We start from the raw sequence: 20,073 nt of genomic DNA, 5'->3' as shown, positions 1-20,073 counted from the left end.
AAACATTCCGCATCTTATTGAAAGATTTTTGCTTAATTTGCAGAGTTCTGAAAAGGCTGATTCTGACAAACTTTCTCAGTATTTTCATTGTTTTTATGGAAGGGAAGATTCGCAGAGGTCTTCACTCCATCACTCCAGAGGCCCCGGCCTCCATTAGAATAAATTAGGCGTAAGACGAAGAAGTTCAAGACTAGGTTGGTGGCCACAGGAGTGGAGATGATCAATGTGGGAGAAACCGTAAGTAAATATTTAATTCAACTTTGTGTTAGGATGTGGTGGCCAAGAACGAGGTGAGGGGACAAAGATGATGCCAAGCCTACTGTGTTATTGTCCCTGACTACAGGGTCATTCAAAGGCTGGGGTGATTCACAGGCAGTGTGGACTCTCGTCCCTCTTCCCATGCCCAAGATGAGCTCTCAGTGCCTCCAGTGTTCATCATGCCCTTGCACCTCAAGCACATATTTCCTGAACAATTTCCAGTTTTTGTGGTTCAGAAGGAAAAGAAAATTACTCTGGCATGAATACTGAGCCTTAAGTACTATATAGTGTAAACCATTCTCTATGTCCAAGAGAAAGGTCACATATGGAAGACTAAATCCGCTTTTCCATTGGACAGGGGTTGAGGAAGAATATCAGGCTTCATGATTATTCCTTAGCACAATTTAAGTCACAGAATCTGTACTAAAAGCACTTTAAGGACTTACCTTGCTAAATAAAAGATCTGTTGCCACAATATACCTGCACATAACTAAAAGGAATTTCTGCCCATAGTCTCACCCACGGCAGGTGAAATTAGCCGCTTCGTGACTGAAAAGGACGTAGAAAAAAGAATCTACCTATTCCTGAGAGTTTAAATTTACATAACTTAAAGCTGCATCATTTGGAAGTAGTTATAATGAACATTATCTGAAAAGAAGTTAGTCATCCTTGATTAACGCCTAAAATGAAGTGGCCATTTTTCTTCAAAATAAGCCTCATCGACATCTTTCATTTCACAGGAACTTCATAAATTTTCTACCTGAAAGAAATTATCTCCAAATAGAGGAATGTTCGTCTGAATTAGAGTAAGTGCCCTGCAGGGACCCATCCCTGGTGCCCTCCGTGTGGGCTTTGTTCAAAAGACTTCAGAGATGGTTGCTTTGTCTGCCTGTCTGTCTGTTTTTCAACGTTTATTTATTTTTGAGACAGAGAGCGTGAGCAGGGGAGGGGCAGAGAGAGAAGGGGACAGAGGATCTGACGCAGGCTCCGCCCTGACAGCAGCCAGCCCAATGTGGGGCTCAAACTCACAAACCTAAGTCGAAGTCCAGCGCTCATCCGACTGAGCCACCCAGGTGCCCCAGAGATGGTTGCTTTGAAATACAGTAGCCCCCCCTTACCTGCAGGGGATATATTCCAAGACCTCTCATGGATGCCTAAAACCATGGATAGTACTGAATTCTATATATACCATGTTTTTTTCCTACATATACACACCTACCATAAAGTTTAATTTATAAATTAGCCACAGTATGAAATTAACAACAGTAACTAATAACATAATAAAACGATTATAACAATACACTGTGATAAAAGTTATGTGAACGTGGTCTCTTTTAAAATATCTTATTGCGGGGCGCCTGGGTGGCTCAGTCGGTTAAGCATCTGACTTGGGGTCTGGTCATGATCTCACAGTTGGTGGATTTGAGCCCCGCGTTGATATCCGTGCTGACAGCTCCGAGCCTGGAGCCTGCTTTGGATTCTGTGTCTCCCTCGCTCTCTGCCCCTCCCCCACGCTCACTATCTCTCTGTCTCTCCCTGTCTCTCTCTGTCAAAAATAAAACATTAAACATTTTTTAATAAAGTAAAAATAAAATATTGTAACGTACTCACTCTCCCTGTTGATGTCAGATGATAAAACACCTACGTGATGAGATGCCGAATGGTGAATGACGTAAGCCTGGTGAAGTAGAGTTAGGCTACTATTGACCTTCTGCTGATTCGCCAGAAGGCGGCTCATCTCTCCCAGACCAAGGGAGGGGAGGGGTGGAATACTGAAACTGCGGAAAGCAAAACCGCGGATGAGAGCCAACTGCTGTAATCACTTAGTATATTCTTGCCACCTTTCTTTAAAACATTTCTCCCTCCAGGGGCTCCTGGGTGGCTCAGTTCGTTGAGCATCTGACTGTTGATTTTGACTCTGGTCATGGTCCCAGGGTCATGAGATGGAGCCCTGTGTGGGGCCTGGTTGGGATTCTCTCTCTCTCTCTCTCTCTCTCTCTCTCTCTCTCTCTCTCTCTCCCCCTCTGCCCCTCTGCACCCGGTTCTGCTCACGTGTTCTCCCTCTCTAAAATAAAAAAAATATATTTACTAATAAATTTTTAATAAAAAATAAAAAAATTTGTCCCTCAGGGCAAAGGAAGAGAGGAAGGGATATGGCTAAAATTGATGATCAAAGGAAGCAAAAAGTATTAAAATTTAAGTTTCAATTCCTTTTTTTAAAAAAACAGAAAGTGACTTGAAGGAAATCTAACACTTTGTTAGTAATCTAGATGGAAGCAACATGGATGTTTATTAACTATTCTTGATTTCTCCCTTATTTTATAAATCTCTCAATATAAACAATATAGATGGTATACAGATATGCAAAAATTGCCCAGAAGGGACAGGACAGGTGAGCCAGTTGCCAAGTTGCAGGAATGCAGAAATGAAAGGCACATTCCTGCCCTCACAGCGTTATATTTGAGTGTTAGACTAAGAAAAGATCTGTTCACAATTATGTGACAGAGGCGAGCCAGGAAAGACCCCCTGGAGAAGGTAACACCAAAGCTATCATGAAGAATCAGGGTAGAGATCCATGTTGATGGGTCTCCATCCATCAACTAGTGAATGCATAAATTAAATGTGATGTATCCATTCAATGGGATGTTACTTGGCAATAAAAAGAAATGAAGTACCAATTCCTGCTACAACACAGATGAACCTTAACAACATTATGCTAAATGAAAGAAGCCAGTCACAATAGGCCACACATTATATGAGTCTATTTGTATAAAATGGCCAGAATAAGATGCCTGGGTGGCTCAGTTGGTTAAGCATCTGACTTAGGCTCAGGTCATGATCTCACGGTTTGTGAGTTCAAGTCCTGCATCGGGTGGTCCCACTTCAGGTTGGGACCGCTTCTCTCTCTCTCCCCCTCTCTCTCCCTCTGCCCCTCGTGAGATTCTCTCTCTCTCCCTCTCTCCCTCCCCCTCACTCACTTGCACCCTCTCTTTGTCTCTGAAAGAAAGAGAGAGAGAGAAGGAAGGAAGGAAGGAAGGAAGGAAGGAAGGAAGGAAGGAAGGAAGGAAGGAAGGAAGGAAGGAAGGAAGGAAGGAAAGAAAAAGCCCAGAATAGGCAAATCCAGAGTCAGAAAGTAGATTAGTGACTGCCAGGGACTGGGATCAAGGGAGGCTGAGGGAGTGGAGGGCAACTGTTAGCTGGCATGGGGCTTCTTTTTAGTGTCAAATGCAATTTACTGACTGCTAGTGTGCATGGATTTCATTGATGAAAATGTTCTAAAATAGATTGTGATATAACACCCGGGTAGCTCAGCCGGTTAAGTGTCTGACTTCGGCTCAGGTTGTGATCTCCCAATTCGTGAGTTCGAGCCCCCATATTAGGCTCTCTGGTGTCAGCGCAGAGCCCGCTTCAGATCCTCTGTACCCCCTCCCTTTCTGCTCCTCCCCCACACATGCGCACACACTCTCTCAAAACTAACCAAATAAAAAATTGTGGTGATAGCTACACAACTCTGTGAATATACTAAAAACCATTGAATTGTACTCTAAATGGGTAAGTTCTATGGTATAAAAATTCTATTTCAGTAAAACTGGTATATAAAACATAATAAAAATAAAATTTGAAAATGTTTTAAGCGTTAAGTCATTTAATCAGGTGATTCAACCACATTAAAAACGGCCCAACTGCGTCTAGGTGGCTCAGTCAGTTAAGCGTCCAACTGCGGCTCAGGTCAAGATCTCACGGCTGGTGGGTTCAAGCCCCGCATCGGGCTCTGTGCTGACAGCTCAGAGCCTGGAGCCTGCTTCGGATTCTATGCCTCCTTCTCTCTCTGCCCCTCCCCCACTCATGCTCATCTCTGTGTCTCAAAAATGAATAAACGTTAAAAAACTTTTTTTAACTAGCCCAGCTTTCATCAACTTTTAAAGGGGACACCCCCCACACCTGTTGGGATGAGCACTGGGTGTTGTATGGAAACCAATTTGACAATAAATTTCATATATTTAAAAAACAATAAAAAAATAAATTACCAATATTGAAGAAAAAAAATAAAGGGGCCACCCCATTATGGGGAATACTAAAATTTAGCTTTGTTTTCATTCTGCCACTTTTATTCTGCCTCACCTTCTGCCTCTTCACATAATCATCCAGCACAGTAGAAATGTCCTAGCTCCAAAGGCTACCTGGCCATTGCCACTGATTATGCTGGGCAATATGGGGTTACTATTTGTTCTCAAAAGATTGTCACGCTTTGTCATGCAACTTTTTATATTCCGCTTGAGATGCTTTCTCTGTAGGAAGAAAAAGAACCTTGTAGCTGTGCTGGGTTATAAATGTCAAGTAGTACACCCAGTATGAAAATGCGAAGATGATCACTTCTAAGGGTCAAGAGGTTTCTCTGACTCTATAGAGCCATCAGTGCTACTTCAAATACTCACCTAAACATATCCTAGAGGTAAGAAGGTCACTGTGTCAGACTGTAGTAAGAACCAGTTACTAGGCGACCACATTTGGTACAGTGAAATAATCATGGTAGACAATAAGCATATTTTCAAGTGGGCATTCACCTAGTAAAATAGTTTCAGCTCAATGGACAACATAATATCATTTATTACCTGTGACCCTAATTACAACTCTCCAAAAAAATTAATAAACCCTCTATTTATCCAGTTCAAAAGAGCTGATGATAACTCAAGTATCTAATGTATATATGTATACTCATCCTTAAGAAGTCTTTTCTGTGCCCTGATAAGACAACTATCTAAGAGAGTCTATATAGAAACAACTCACCTTGATGGATCAAACCAACACAGGAGAGACTATTCATAATAATGCAAACATAGGAAAGCAATCCTTCCAGAGAACGATGAGAAACGCTTTGCAAATGGTCTCTGTGCAGAAAGTTGAGGTCAAGTTTTCCATGCCAAATAGCAATGTCCTGTGTTATCTATACAGGTTTAACAATCTTTTGAAAGTTTAAGGATTACGTCGCAGGTTCACTAACTTACCACTACTGAAATTCTTTCACTCGTATCAGCTAATGAACGTGAACAAGTAGAGGCTTGTGTAGTTGATGCTTAGATCCTTGGCACCCAATAGAGAGGACCGAGCACATAATAGGGGTTTAAGTAACATTTAAGTGTACACATAAGCTACTATCTTAACCTATGATGAGTTAGATGATAAATACAACAAAAAAATTTTGTCACAACTGCTTCAAAGTTCAGTTGTGAAAAAATGTATAACTATATGTTAATAACTCAACCTACCCACTATGAGTGCCCCCGTTTCAGATTATTAAAAAGTTACTCCTCTAAGATAAAGACAAAGACTGGATATTTTCAATCACCACTTTTATTCAAACTGACATCACATGGCTGCGGTTATGATACATTGAGAAAGTCCACAGAATTTCTGCCCACCCCCCCACAAAAGCATTAACTATAAAGAAACACCAGACAAACTCAAACCGAGGGACATTCCACAAAGAAACTGGTTTGCACACTTCAAAATGTCAAGTTATTAAATACAAAGAAAGGCTGAGGAACTGCTCCATACAGAAGGAAACTCAACAGTCATGACAGTCTGTGATCCTGGATCAAATCCTGGACCTCTAGAGGACATTTTGGAACAATCGGGAAATTCCAAGTGAGGTCTATGAAGAAGAGGGGTATACCAATGTTGATTTCGATGGTATGTACTGGGTCACATAGGAGAGGAATTGTAAAGAAGAATGACCAGTACCATCACCAACATTTCCTGGCTCTACAGCACGTGTAGGATAACGGGCACCTTGGATGTGATTCTCAGTTCGGTTACATTCAAGCAATCCACTGCGAAAAGACTGAGAACACAGGATAATGTGTTGACACTGAAAGTGAGAAGTCACCAAGCACAGTGGGAAGAATGCAAAGATAGGCAGTAAAGGGAGTTAGAGTCAAAGACAGAGGAAGTACAAAGCATTCAAGTATGGGATAAGGGCACTTAAAAAGGCAGATATCCAGTTGGTCTTGGAATTGGGGTGGTAATCGAGGGTAACAGGTATGAGAGTTATAAAGGAACAGCTAGCCTCAAGCCTAACAGCTTTTATCATATTTATCAGGAGACCAGCATTCTGTTACCAGCTTCATTAAAAACTAATTATAAATACTACTCAGCAATAAAAAAGAACAAAATACTGATACATGCTACAACATGAATGACCCTCAAACACACTATAGTAGATGAAAGAAGCCAGATACAAAGACCACATATTGTATGATGCCATTTATATGAAATGTCCAGAAAAGGCTAAACTATACAGACAGTAGATTAGTGGTGTCCTGGCACTGGGGATTGACTGTAATCCCCATTTGATTACATTAAATAACAACTCATTTGTAATCCCAAAATTGAGGCATAGAGCTATTTAGTGACAATCACAGTACCTAACTCATAAGGGCTCTTTGAAGATCAAATGAGATAATACAGTTTAAAAGCTTAGAACAGTGCCCGGCACTTGTAAGGGCTCAAGATGTACACGCGCACACACACACGTCCAGCTTAAAAACTTAGAAAATAAAATGCATGTAAAGAAAAACAACATGCATATAATAAATTATAAACGTAAATAAAGTAGAAGTTCATACTTTAAAGATTCAGCAACAAATTATAGTTCACCCTAGACCTATTTCTTAATCAAAGTAAATGGTTCAAAATATTTGGGGAAAACTTTTTAAATATACATATAAAGTCTAAGAACAAAGGAAACTTACTATATTATTTCCCTAACATTTGGGGTCTAAATAAAGTTTCAGAAAATGTTGAGACTCTTCCTCAGCCACTCATTTTCTCAAGTTGACATTTTGATGTGTTAATTCCCTAATTGCGTGATTTTTCAGTATGTTCCACATTTTATTTCTCCATATAAAAGTCCTTCATTGAATATGGACATCCATCACATATTTTTACTTTAGTAATTTTTTATCACAAAAAGTAGGCTGTTGTTGTATCTTAACAATATAATCTGGGACCAAAAAACCCAGCAGTCGATACTATTGAGGCCAAAGGCCCCCACCTCAGTGACATACGTACGCTTTTCCATGTTTTTCTTGTCCTTTATAATATACGCTGTGATACTGGAGGCGCTACGGTTCTCTCTTCCCAGTAGGTGTCAGATAATGATGTAGATACTGCCTCCTGAACTCAATCCTGTTCATTGACTCTTTCAATACAGGTATACAAAGTGAACAGTTGCTAACCCACTACGCCACCAGTCAAATAAATAGTTGTTTCATTTTAATCCTTTGAAATAACTACTCCATGAACATACCTGTATATCTTTGGTTAAACTATTTCCTCACCAGCATCAACATTTATATTCTCTTATTTATTATCTCTAAGACCATTTATAAAATGAACTTGTTTTCGTTATTCTCTGATTCCTTAAGTGTTCCCAGAAAAACTTCCTAACATGAGGAGAAAGTAGAGACAAATTTCAATATTTGATAAATTTTATCTTGATAACTTTGAAAACAAATTTACTCTTTAAACTGCATTATAAAAAATACATTAGTCTTCACATTAGCTTTACATGGAAATATATACTTGCTTGAATATTTAAATATAGTTTCTCTTTACCAAAAAGTGTCACTCAGAGCCCTAATTACACAAATAATTTAAATGCACAAATGCAAAACACACTTCACACAATATTGTCCACATACTGTATAACTTGGGACAATTGTAATAAAAATCTATGCAAGATACTGAACAAGGACAAGAATAATAAAATATTCACTGTGGTTATAATTTAATTTTTTACTATTAAAAGAATTTAATGCATTCTTGAATACACAAAAAACATCCAACTGTTTCATCTAATCTGCAAATTAAGCAAAAATATTTTGACAAAGGGGCACATCTTACATCCTACCAAATTCTGAAAGTAATTCATTTCTAATTTAATTTAAATTATAATTTTTACAGTTTCAAGTTTTCAAACTTGTCTAAAATAATGATTACAGGAACTTATAAATATTTCCAAAATGTTAAAAAAAATAATTAGGACTGTATTATACTTTGATATTTTTAGTAGTATAAATTTTAAATATAAATCTTTTTTCTCTCAAAAAAACGGTATTTAGAAGAGTTTCCAATGTGAAAAAAGTAGTAAAATTTTTTAACTGCTTTTGATCATTTGAATTGTGAGAACTGTCCGCTCTGCATGATGTAATCACAATAGATATGACACATCACAGTTATGGAGTACATCATTTCCATGTGATCTCTTGCTTTTTAACTTAAGCAAAAAGCATCCAGAATGCCTACCAGTAGTACTTAAGGAAATTACCGCGTCTAAGCTATAGGAAAAAAAGACACCAATACCCACAAATAGAATATTTTTACGTATTAGCTGCTTGTTTACTTCCTAATCAGTAGGACAGTTTGCTTTCCAAACGAAAACTGGAAGATTATTTTAAACTAGTGGCCCATAATGTTGTCTTAAGAAAGGGAATTAAAATAGGTTTGTATAGGAAGCAGGGTTGAAGTTGCTTTGCAACTAAAAATATAAACATTTGTCCATTTTTTTTCAACAGAATAACTGTTTTAAATTTAGAAGTAAAGAAATTACAACAGAACACCATCATAACATACCCACAGGTTAAAAATGGCCCCTGAAATAAAACTACATTTAGACACCAACTGTTACACTATATTTCATTAATTCTAAAGTAACACATTTTTATCTCTGAAATCATGGTACACTGATCTAGTTTCAATTAAATATGGTTTGTACAATATAGTTGAAATTCGTGTTTCCTTTAACATTAATGATAGAATAGGATCCAGGATCCTTGTCTTAATAGGATAATTGGATGCATCTGTACCAACTGGACCAGTGTCTCTGAATAAAGGATCAAAACATATTCTGAGTATCTCAGACCCAAACTGCTTAACATCTTTTGTTTGAACTATTAAAATCAGATAGCAAGTTTAAGGAAAGTCAAACTAACGTACAAATGTGTAGTTTTTCCCTTGAAAAATTGGCCTCCGTGTAGGTCATTCAGTTTCACTAGATCTTTTGAAATAGTAAGATTACAAATAGTTTGTTAATGACAATTAATGGTCTGCCCAAATTACCAAACCAATAATTTCAGTTCAAGCTGTTACAAAAAAAGATATGGTAGTGGCTGAAATATTTTGAAGAGGTAAGGCCATAAGATAACCCAGATTTTCATAATAAACCACCAACACTTGAGGTGGAGGGGAATAAAGGTGGTAGAAACCATTGATTACACTGGCAAGATCATTTTCCCATTAAGATCTAATAATGCTAAAGAAAAGCCTACAGACATTGTATATGTGCGTGTGTCCAAATAAGGAAAGTTAGAGACTTGCAGATCCAATTTAAATGAAGCAGGAGGAGTTTCTGTTTATGTATATAAAATCACTAGGCAGTTTTTAAAAACTCGATTAAAGATCATGGAATCTCATTTTCTTGAATGCTTTAAAAGATAAATTATATTTTGTTTCTGATTATTTAAATCAGCTTCATTCAAAAGTTGAGATAATTATAGTTTCTCCTTAATTATCCAGTTAGAATACGGTGTTGACAATGCCACTCTGAAACACACAGAATGTAAGTACATGTTCATTTGTTCCAATTTTTAAAAAGTAAAAATAAGATAGCATTTAATGTTTGCCACATTCATTTTTGCAATATGATAACCTGCTGACATGAGATACAACCATAAAAAATAAATAAGAGGGACAGGATTTGAGGGAGAAAAAATGTATCCTCTGCTAAATTATGGATATAAATTAAAATGAAGCTCTTCTACAGCAAATGGACAAAGGATGTGTCTGAATCTTTAAAAAAAAAAAAAAAGGACCTTAAACACGAATTTTAAATGAATTACAAAAGTTCTGAAAAATAATGTCTGTAGCAAAATAGTTGAAGGTTAATTTTTCCACCAAAGCTGGGAAAGCTATGTGCACAAAATGTATTTCAAGTGAAGTACCGAATCCTCAGCTAGCCTGAACGGAAACGCTTCTAGGTGGCCTCATTAGCTGGCGATTTGTCTGACAGCCGAGTCCTCATCCTATCAGAGTACGGTACCTGAGAATATAAGCTTCTCAAAGCATATATTTTAACAGGTCTAAAAGGCTTTCTTCTTCTCTTCCTAGGGCGTTTTTTAGTACCATTCCGCTTTCTTCCTGCAGCGGGCCAAGAGTTCTGCACAGGTGGCTTGGGAGAACAGCTAGGGACTGCTCCCAACTGCCCCTCAGCAGCCGCCACGGACGGAACCGGCAGCCCCGAAGGAACCGAGGGAACCGGCAGCCCCGAGGGAACCGGGGGAACCGACGGCCCCGGTGGCCCCGAGGGAACCGGTGGCCCCGGCGGCCCCGAGGGAGCCGGTGAGCCCAAAGGCATTTTCGCTGGTTTCTTCGCCTTCTTTGACTTAGTGACGTCGCATTTTTTCTTAAGATGCAGTCGAATAAAGGCGCTCCTGGACTGATATTTGCGACGCAAAAAAGCAGAGTATTTTGAAATATACTTCCTAATTATATCACTTAGTTTGGTCCGAATCCAAATGGACGGTTTTTCGGAAGCGATTCTCGGTTTTTGGTGGAGAATAATTGGTTTATAAACCTTCTGGGGGAAACCTGGCTTGCTAGTTTTCATCTTCCTTCTCTGAATCTTCTTTTTACCTTCCAGTATCTTCCGTGTGGCTGATTTGGGGGAGGTTCTGGCAGCATCGCCGCCTACAGGAGTTGACTGGAAATTACTTCCCGATGGAACTTGCCTAGCACTCGAAGTCCCTGGTCTTGGCACACGTTCGGGAGAAATACGCGCCCCCGGATAGGCCATTAGTTCATCTCTTAGCGTCAAAATGCCTGTTGGATCAAAGCCTTCTGCAGGACCATCTTCATCTGAACTGGAGCTTAGGTCGCTCAAGTGAATTTGAAGCCAGTTATTTCTGTCAGATTCTGGAGGATTCGTTACAATTTTCTTATTCAATGGGTCATAGTAATCAAAGGACCTCCGCTTATATTTGTACTGTATGCTAACATCTCGACTACTTCTGCCACCAAGGTACTTTTTAGCAAAGTTGAAGGATTCACCATTCTGAAACTTCATATTTGAAGAAATAACATAGACTAAGGCATTGGGTTGCAAAGGCTTCAAAACTTTAGTACATGTTTCAGGAAATTCAAGTGTTCCAATTTGCACTCTGTTTCTCATTTTTCTGTCTTTCTGTAAAAGTAAACGCTTCCTTGTTGGCGAGTCTTCCTCTGGTCCACTTGCTTTTGTCGCTGACTCTTTTGTGAGATTGGTTTGAGTTCCATGGCTGACTTTTACAGCCTGGCATCGAGAAGCCACTCGCCAGGATTGTTCATAAGGCCTCTTTGCTGTAGGATGATGGCTAGGTTTATCTAAGGCCACTGAAAAGTCATCAGTATCTGAAATGCCACCTGCATTATCATCACCATCTGAAAAAACTTGAATTGCTGCAGTGTCCTGACTAACGTCAGCCCAGGTAATCTTTTTTCCTTTATTCAAATTTTTTTTTTTTACTTTCCTGGTCTCACAGTCGTCATCAAAGTAGCAGTGGAAACGACCTTCCTTGAATTCCTTCACCAGAGCATTAATTTTCATGTCATCTTCTCTCATTATCTGAGACCATGTCTTGCCTACAAATGAAGGAGGGACATGAGGCAAGGCTTCGAGAACTGGTTCATCGGGATTGTCTTCTATGACCTCCTTTGCTTTTTCCCGGTTCCTTACAGAAGAAACCCTGAGAACAGGGCCTGAACGGGAATCGCCTTTTTTTCCTTTTAGGTCCACAGACCTCTTCTTAAATCCTTCCTTTTTACTAACAGCTTGTTGAGGCTGGCCACTATCAGACTGAAGAGAGCGATCACACTGAAAACTCATCCCAGAACCGCATGGTTCGCAGCTCCTACTTTCTCGATCTGCATGTTTTAACTTCGGGTTTCCTTTACCAGCCCTTTGACGGCCTGCTGACCCAGGAGAGGCTTTGCGAGTCGCCGCAGACCCCCTCGATTCACAGTGCTTATCTTTTCGGCCAGTATTTTCGTCTTTCCTGTGACAAAAGTTGCTTCCTTTATCAGCTTTCTGAAGTTTGCTAGTCACAGGCTCAGAATTGTCTTCCCATTTAAAGTGTGTCTTAGGACTATGAGGTCTACAACTCTTAGCTTCTGAGTCAACAAATGTCACCATTTCTTTATCAGAGCCTTGCAATGGGTAAGTCACAGACCTATCTGGGGGATCGATTTGAAATTTTATTTCAGAACCGTAAGACTCACAGCTGGACTCTTGGAGAATAATATAGTCTTTCTTCTGGTTTACTACTTTGAAAGTCTCTTTGGGTTCATTTGTCATTGATGGAGGAGATGCTTCACAAACATATCCTACTTCGGAATCACAAGAGTCACAGCACTCACCTAGATCAAAATCTTCCGTATTTATACAATCGATTTCTTTGACAGTCATGTGAGGGGAGTCAATCACTGGCTGAAAAGGGGTATCAGACTCAGCAATCACTTCACAATCACTATCACTGGTCACCAGGTCCACAAAGAGCATCTTCCGAAGATTTGCTTCTTTAACTGACACCTGAAGTTCGTTAACCACTATTTCAAGAGGAACATCAGAATCACACATCATTTCAGAATCACTAGGTTCACTGCTCTTTACTTCCATGCCAAGATGCCGTTCCTTCGGAAGATCTATTTCTTTGCACACCACTTGAGACTGGTCAACTTCTAACTGAAAATGAACACCAGAATCACATTTTATTTCAGAAACACTAGGTCCACAGCTCTTACTTTCTAGGTCAGTATGACCCCTCTTTTGCGAGTTTATTTCTTTGACAGTCAGAGGAGACTGATCAGCCACAAAGTGAACAGGAACATCAGAATCGTAACTTACTTCGAAGTCACCAAGTTTATAGCTCTTATCTTCCAGGTAAATACGGTCTTCCTTCCAAAGACTTACTTCTTTAACAGATTTTTGAAGCTGGTCAGCCACTGACTGCAGATGATCATCGGAAATAAAAGTTATTTCGGGACAAGAAACATTGCTCTTATCTTCCAAGTTGACATGTTCCCCTTCCAAAATGTGTGGCTGCTCAACTACGGACTGAAGAGGGATATCTGAAACATAAATTATTTCAGAATCGTTGGGTTCATAGCCCTTATCATCCAGACAGACATGCCCTTCCCTCAGAAGATTTATTTCTGCTGTAATGGCCTCTTGAATTTCATTGGCCACAGAATGGAGAGGTTCATTAGCATCAAAATTTATTTTAGAACCAATAGGTTCCACAATCTTCCCTTGCAAGTCAACGTGCTCCTTCCAAAGGTTGATCTCCTTAACGACTTCTTCAGTTTGGCCAGCCACTGACTGAAAAAGGATATCAGAATCATACACAATTTCAAAACCCTTGGATTCATCCCTCTTATCTTCCACATCACCTTCATCCCTCTTATCTTCCACATCACCTTCATCCCTCTTATCTTCCACATCACCTTCATCCCTCTTATCTTCCACATCAACTTCATCCTTCCAAAGGCTTATTTCTTTAACGGTTTTTCTAACCTGGTCAGCCACTGACTGAAGAGGATCCTCAGAATCAAAACTTATTTCAGAACCACCAGACCGACTGTGCTTCTCTTCTAGCTCAATATGGTCCTGATCCAAAATAGTTATTTGAGGTTGATCAACTATGGACTGAACCAAGAAATCAGAATCCAAACTCATTTCAGAACCACTACATTGGCTGTGCTTATCTTCCACATTCACATGACCTTCATTCTCAAGGTTTACTCGTTTAACAGCCACTTCAGGCTGATCAGCCACGGGCTGAAGAGAAACACCAGAACCATGGATTAATTTAGAACCACTAGTTTCAAACACTTTATTTTGCAGTCCAATATCCTCTTCCTTCCACAGGGTTGTTCTCCTAACCACTTCCTGAAATTGCCCAGTCAATGGCCGAAGAGGGTCACCATAATCAAACCTTACCTTACAATGACTAGATTCACTGTTTTTATCTTCCAGAAGAACGTTTCTTTCCTTCAAGAGGGTTGGCTGAGGTTGACCAATGACTGAATGAAGAGGGGCACCGATATCCAAATTTATTGCAAAACCTCTCGATCCAGTACTTTCACCTTCCGGGTCAACACGGTCCTCCTTCAAAACAGCGATGTGAGGTGTTTCAGTCATTGACTGAGGAGGGACATCAGCATCAAACATTATTCCAGAGCTACTGTATTTGTCACGCTTTTCTAGAACATGTTCTTCTTTCTGAACACTGATTTCTTCGACAGCTATCTGAGGTTCAGGCACTAAATAATGAGGTACATCAGAACCTGTTTCAGAACCACTAAATTTAGCACTTTGACTTTTGAATTTAACAAGCTTTTCTTTTTGAAGCCATATTTCTTTAACGGCTATTTCAGGCTTCTGAGTCACTGACTGATGAAGGTGGATACCAGAATCCAAACCTGTTTCATAAACACTTAATTCACTTTCCTTATCTTGTAAGTTTATGTGTTCTTTCTGATGGCTTGTTTCTTTCACAGCTATGTTAGGATGATCAGTCACTAAATGAAAAGACATGTCAGGTTCAGCTATGTTAGGATGATCAGTCACTAAATGAAAAGACATGTCAGGTTTCAAACTGATTTCAGAAATACCAGGTCCGTTACCTTTATTTTCTAAGTGTATGTGCTCTTCTTTCTGAAGGTTGACTTCTTGAAGGGGATCTTTAGAATGTCCAGTAATTGAATGAAAAATATAATCCAAGCTTAATTCAGAAACACTAGGTTCATTTACCTTACTTTCCAGGTAGATCTGCTCTTCTTTTTGAAGATTTAGCTTTTCCAAAGCTATTTCAGGAGAGTTAATCACTGAATGAGGAGGGACATAAAAATCCAGACTTATTTCAGAACCACTGGGCTCCACATTCTTCCTTCCCAAGTGGATATAGTCTTCTTTCTGAACGATTACTTCTTTAACAGCTAGCCCAGGTTGATTCATTCCCGACTGAACAGGTATGCCAGAGTCAAAAGTTACTTCAGAAACACAAGACTTAGGAGTCTTATTTTCCAGAGGACTAGGTTCCTCCACATAAATAGCTACTTGAGACTGGTCACCTCCTGAGCGGGAAGCAGTATCAGAATCAAAAGTTATTCCAGAACTATTTGAACCACAGTGATCTTCCAAATTAATGTGCCTTTTTCTTATTTCTTCAATGTCCATCTCAGACTGCTCAGTACCTGACCTAGCAGGGGGATCAGATTCAAAAGTCAGCTCAGAACTGGAGCATCCATAGCTCTTAACTTCCATATCAAAATTTAACTCTTTCAGGCTTATTTCACCCAGAGCCCCTTGACGCTGATCACTAACCGATTGATAAAGAGAAGCATTAGAATCAAAACTCTGATCAGAATTGCTAGACTTAACACTCTTATCCTCCAGGTCAACAGGTACTTCTCGAAGGTTTACTTTTTTAACTATTACTCCTGATTGGCCAGCCATTAATCGAGCATCTGTGTGGAAACTCATTTCAGAACCATGAGAATCATAGTTCATATCCACAGGCTCATTCTTCTCTTCCAGAAGACTTATTTCTTCAACAGCCCTCTGAGATTCATCCGTCACTGTGTCAAGAGAGACCACATAATCAAGATGTTCTTTAGCACTACTGGATGTATGGCTCTTATCTTTCAGATAGACATGCCTATCCTTTAGGCTTCTTTCTTTGACAACCAGTTGGGGATGGTCAACTACTGACTGAAGAGAAACATCATTATCAGTACTTGTTTCAGAACAACTAGATCCATAGTTCTTATCAACCAAGCCAATGTGAACCTTCTGAAGTTTTGCTTCTGTGACAGCCACTGGGAGTTGGTCACCCAGCGACTGAAGAGGCAAAGCAGAATCAGTACTTATTTCGGAGCTACTAGATCCATAGTTCTTATCAACCAAGTCAAGGTGTTCCTCCTTAGAAAGGTTTCCTTCTTTTGCAGGCTGTCGGGGGTAGTCATCAGGTGATTGAAGTAAGGCATCACAATCAAAATTAATCTCAGAATCACTAGATTCATAGCTTTCATCAACCAGGCTAATAGGCTTTGCCTTCTGAGCACTTACACCTTTAACAATTACTTGAGTCCGGTTGGTAGCCAACTGAAGAGAGCCAGCACCATCAGAACTTACTTCAGAAACATAAGATTTATCATTCTTACACTGCAGATCAGCATATACTTCCTCTGAAACATTTACTTCTGTGGCCGTCACTTTAGACTGGTCAGTCAGTGAATGAAAAGAACTGCAGTCAAAACTCATTTCAGAAGCTCTCGATTCATAGTTTTTATCTTCTTGGTCAACTTGCTCTTCCTTCCAAAGGTCTTGTGCAGCCTCTTCGGGTTGATTACATGCTGACTGAAGACAGCCACGAGCAAACTTTGTTTCAGAAATCACTGAGCTCTTCTGTTCCAAAAAGGCTGACTTATTAAAAACCAAATGCTTTTCCTCTTGGGTCTGATCCATACCTGAAAAGAATTTCTCACGGTGCTTTGCAGCAGCATCTTCAAAGAGTCCTTTATTAGAAGGCATACCAGTTTTATTCACATTGATTGCTTGGTTTACAGCCAATTTGGAAAGAGATTCAGATTTTAAAGAGCCTTCAGTACCCATAAATTCACGGACTTTAGCGCCAGTTGACAAAGTTTTACACTGAGACTTTACATCTTCCCGTATAATCAATTTATCTGAATTTGTACATAAAGATTTTCTGTCTGATTCTTTAGGTTTCTGATATGAAACTGAAGAAGTTTCTAGACTGGATGATAGCACAGAATTTCTAGAGCCCCTGTCTGGCTGTTCAAGGTATCTGTCAACTTTGTTTGGGTCACATTTTCTGACTGGACCCAAACTGGCTGCTGCTGGTGACCTAGTCGTTTTAGTTGTAACCGGTCTGTCATAGGAACTTCCAGGTAAACAACTAGCAGGAGCACTAGAAATCACCGAGGGACATATTAAGCTCTGTCTATTATTTGTAGCTTGACCAATACCAACTGGATTAAATTCTTTCACACCACTCCCAATTTTATGAACAAACTCCAAGGGCTGCTGCTGTCCCTTCTCCAGTTTTTGGATAACCGATGGTCTAACTGAAACCCCCTGTATATATTCCTGAGATTTACTAGGTCTAGAATGTAACTCTTTACTAGGTTCAAAACCCTTGGGGGAGCTCTCTCCTTTGACACCAGCAGCATCATCAGTCATTTCTTCAGAAATACAATCATCAACAGTAACCACTTCAGAGGGTGACGCAGTAGGTGACACGGTAGGTGACGCAGTATTCGTAAGAAGTCTCTCATTTTGCATTGATCTAGAAAGCAAGGAGAAAAATCCATAAATATATTCTAATAGAATGTTAAGGTAAAGGCATAATAAAGGTTATTTTCTTTGCGTCCTGGGCCCAGTTGTTAAGGGGACAAAGAATCAAGGCAATCCCATGAGGCTGTACACTATGTGTGTTTTCAGGTAGGTAAATCAGTGCAGGAGATGGAAGAAGCTCCACCAATTGCTACTTAATAAACACAAATGGCAGGGCACCTGGGTGGCTCAGTTGGTTGAGTGTCCAACTCCTGGTTTCAGCTCAGGTCATGATCTCACAGTTTTTGAGTTCGAGCCCCAAGTCAGGTTCTGCACGGACAGCACAGAGCCTGCTCAGGACTCTCTTTCCCTCTCTCTCTTCCCCTTCCCCACCCGCAATCTCTCTCTCAAAATAAACTTTAAAAAAAACTTTTTTTTTAATTAAAAAAGAATAAAATCAACACAGATGGCTCCTAAACATGAAAACTGTTCTTAAAAAAAAAGCCATATATCAGAGTGGTAAACAGTAAAAAGTTTAACATCAGTCACTTCACCTTCCAGGCTCCGGTTTTCTCCTAGAGAAAGAATATAGTATTATTTTCCCCCAAGAGATTGTTTTGAGGAGTACATTAGTTTTACTACGTAAAGAGCATTTTTTAAAAGACCCGGAAAATAGTAATCATTCACAAATGTTAGTTTGTGAATTCACAAATCTTAACACATTGTCGTTTCTTTTGAAGTGTTTATTTAAATTCCAGTTAGGTAACATAGAGTGTCATATATTAGTTTCAGGTGTACCATATAGTGATTCAAGAATTTTCATACATCACCCAGTGCTCATCACAACAAGTGCCCTCCTTAATCCCCATCACCTATTTCACTCATCCTCCCACTCACCTCCCCTCTGGTAACCATCCGTTCTCTATAGTTAAGAGTCTGTTTCTTGACTTTTCTCTCCTCTCTTTTTCCCCTATGCTCGTTTGTTTTGTCTCTTAAATTCCACATATGGTAAAATCATGCAGTATCTGTCTTTCGCTGACTGAATTATTTCGCTTAGCATAATACTCTCTAGCTCTAGCCACATGGTTACAAATGGCAAGATTCTGTTCTGTTTCGTGGCTGAGCAGTATTCCGTTGTATATATATACCACAACTTTTTTACCAATTTATCAGTCAATGGACATTTGGGCTGTTTCCATAACTTGGCTATTGGAGATAATGCTCCAAACACAAAAATAAATTCAAAATGGATTAAAGACCTAAATGTAAGATATGAAACCATTAAAATCCTAAAGGAGAACACAGACAGTAACAACGTCTCTGACATCAGTAAGAGCAACTTCTTCCTAGGTATGTTTCCAGAAAAATAAACTATTGGGACTTCATCCAAGAAAAGCTCCTACACAGTGAAGGAAACAATCAACAAAACCAAAAGGCAACCTACCACTCGGGGTGCCTCAATGGCTCAGTCAGTTATGTGTCTGACTTCAGCTCAGGTCATGATCTCAAGGTGTGTGAGTTCGAGGTTTGTGAGCTCTGTGCTGACAGCTCAGAGCCTGGAGCCTGCTTCAGATTCTGTGTCTCCCTCTCTCCCCCTGCCCCTCCCCCACTCATGTGGGCGCACGCACGCTCTTTCTCAAAAATAACCAAACGTTAGAGAAAAAAAAAAGGCAACCTACCAAATGGGAGAAGATACTTGGAAATGACATATCTGATAAAGGATTAGTATCCAAAATATATAAAGAACTTCTACAACTCAACACACCAAAAACAAACAATCCGATTGGGAAAAAAAAAAAAAGACAGAAGACAGGAACAGACATTTTTCCAAAGACATTACAGATGGTGAACAGACACACAAAAAGATACTTATTATCGGGGAACTACAAATCAAAAACCTACAATGAGATATCACCTCACACCTGTCAGAGTGGCTTAAAATCAACAACACAAGAAATGAAATGTGTTGGCGAGGATGCAGAGAAAGGGGAACTCTCTTGCTCCGTTGGTGGGAGTGCAAACTGGTGCAGCCACTCTGGGAAAACAGTATGGAGAAAGTTAAAAACAGAACTACCCTAGGATCCAGCAACTGCACTACTAGGTACTTACCCAAAGAATACAAAAGTACTAATCCAAAGGGCTACAAGCACCCCAGTGTTTATAGCAACACATTGTTTTGGCAAGGGTGTCATGACAGGGGCACTTTAATACATTGTTAGTAGAGGTATAGGTTAGTTTAATCTCTATGAACAACAATCTGGCAATGTCTATTAAAATTAAAAATGCCAAGAGGAGTCTAAGGAGACATGACAACATGATGGAACATGGTTATCCTAGGTGGGATCTTGAAACAGGAAAAGACATTAGGTAAAAACTAAGAATACCGAATAAACTACAGAACTTAATGTATTAATACGAGTCCA

At 39.6% G+C, this 20,073-nt stretch overlaps 1 protein-coding gene across 5 annotated transcripts in view; it reads right to left on the bottom strand.

Moving 5' to 3' along the window:
* Window positions 1-5,592: 5,592 nt before the first annotated feature.
* ZDBF2 (zinc finger DBF-type containing 2) overlaps window positions 5,593-20,073 on the bottom strand; it is a 32,191-nt gene continuing 17,710 nt past the window's right edge. For 4 of the 5 annotated variants that reach the window (XM_086719437.1, XM_086719439.1, XM_086719438.1 and 1 more), the window contains one exon: window positions 5,593-17,663. In XM_086719437.1, the coding sequence (XP_086575563.1) occupies window positions 10,292-17,663 (7,372 nt within the window). In that variant the 3' untranslated portion in view covers window positions 5,593-10,291. The remainder of the gene's footprint in view (window positions 17,664-20,073) is intronic. The other variant, XM_086719440.1, reaches the window with a different exon arrangement.

This window comes from Puma concolor, chromosome C1 (assembly GCF_028749965.1).
Source record: "Puma concolor isolate L17-30 chromosome C1, mPumCon1.1.hap2, whole genome shotgun sequence".
NCBI lineage: Eukaryota > Metazoa > Chordata > Mammalia > Carnivora > Felidae > Puma > Puma concolor.
This window is presented reverse-complemented; position numbering and strand designations above follow the sequence as displayed.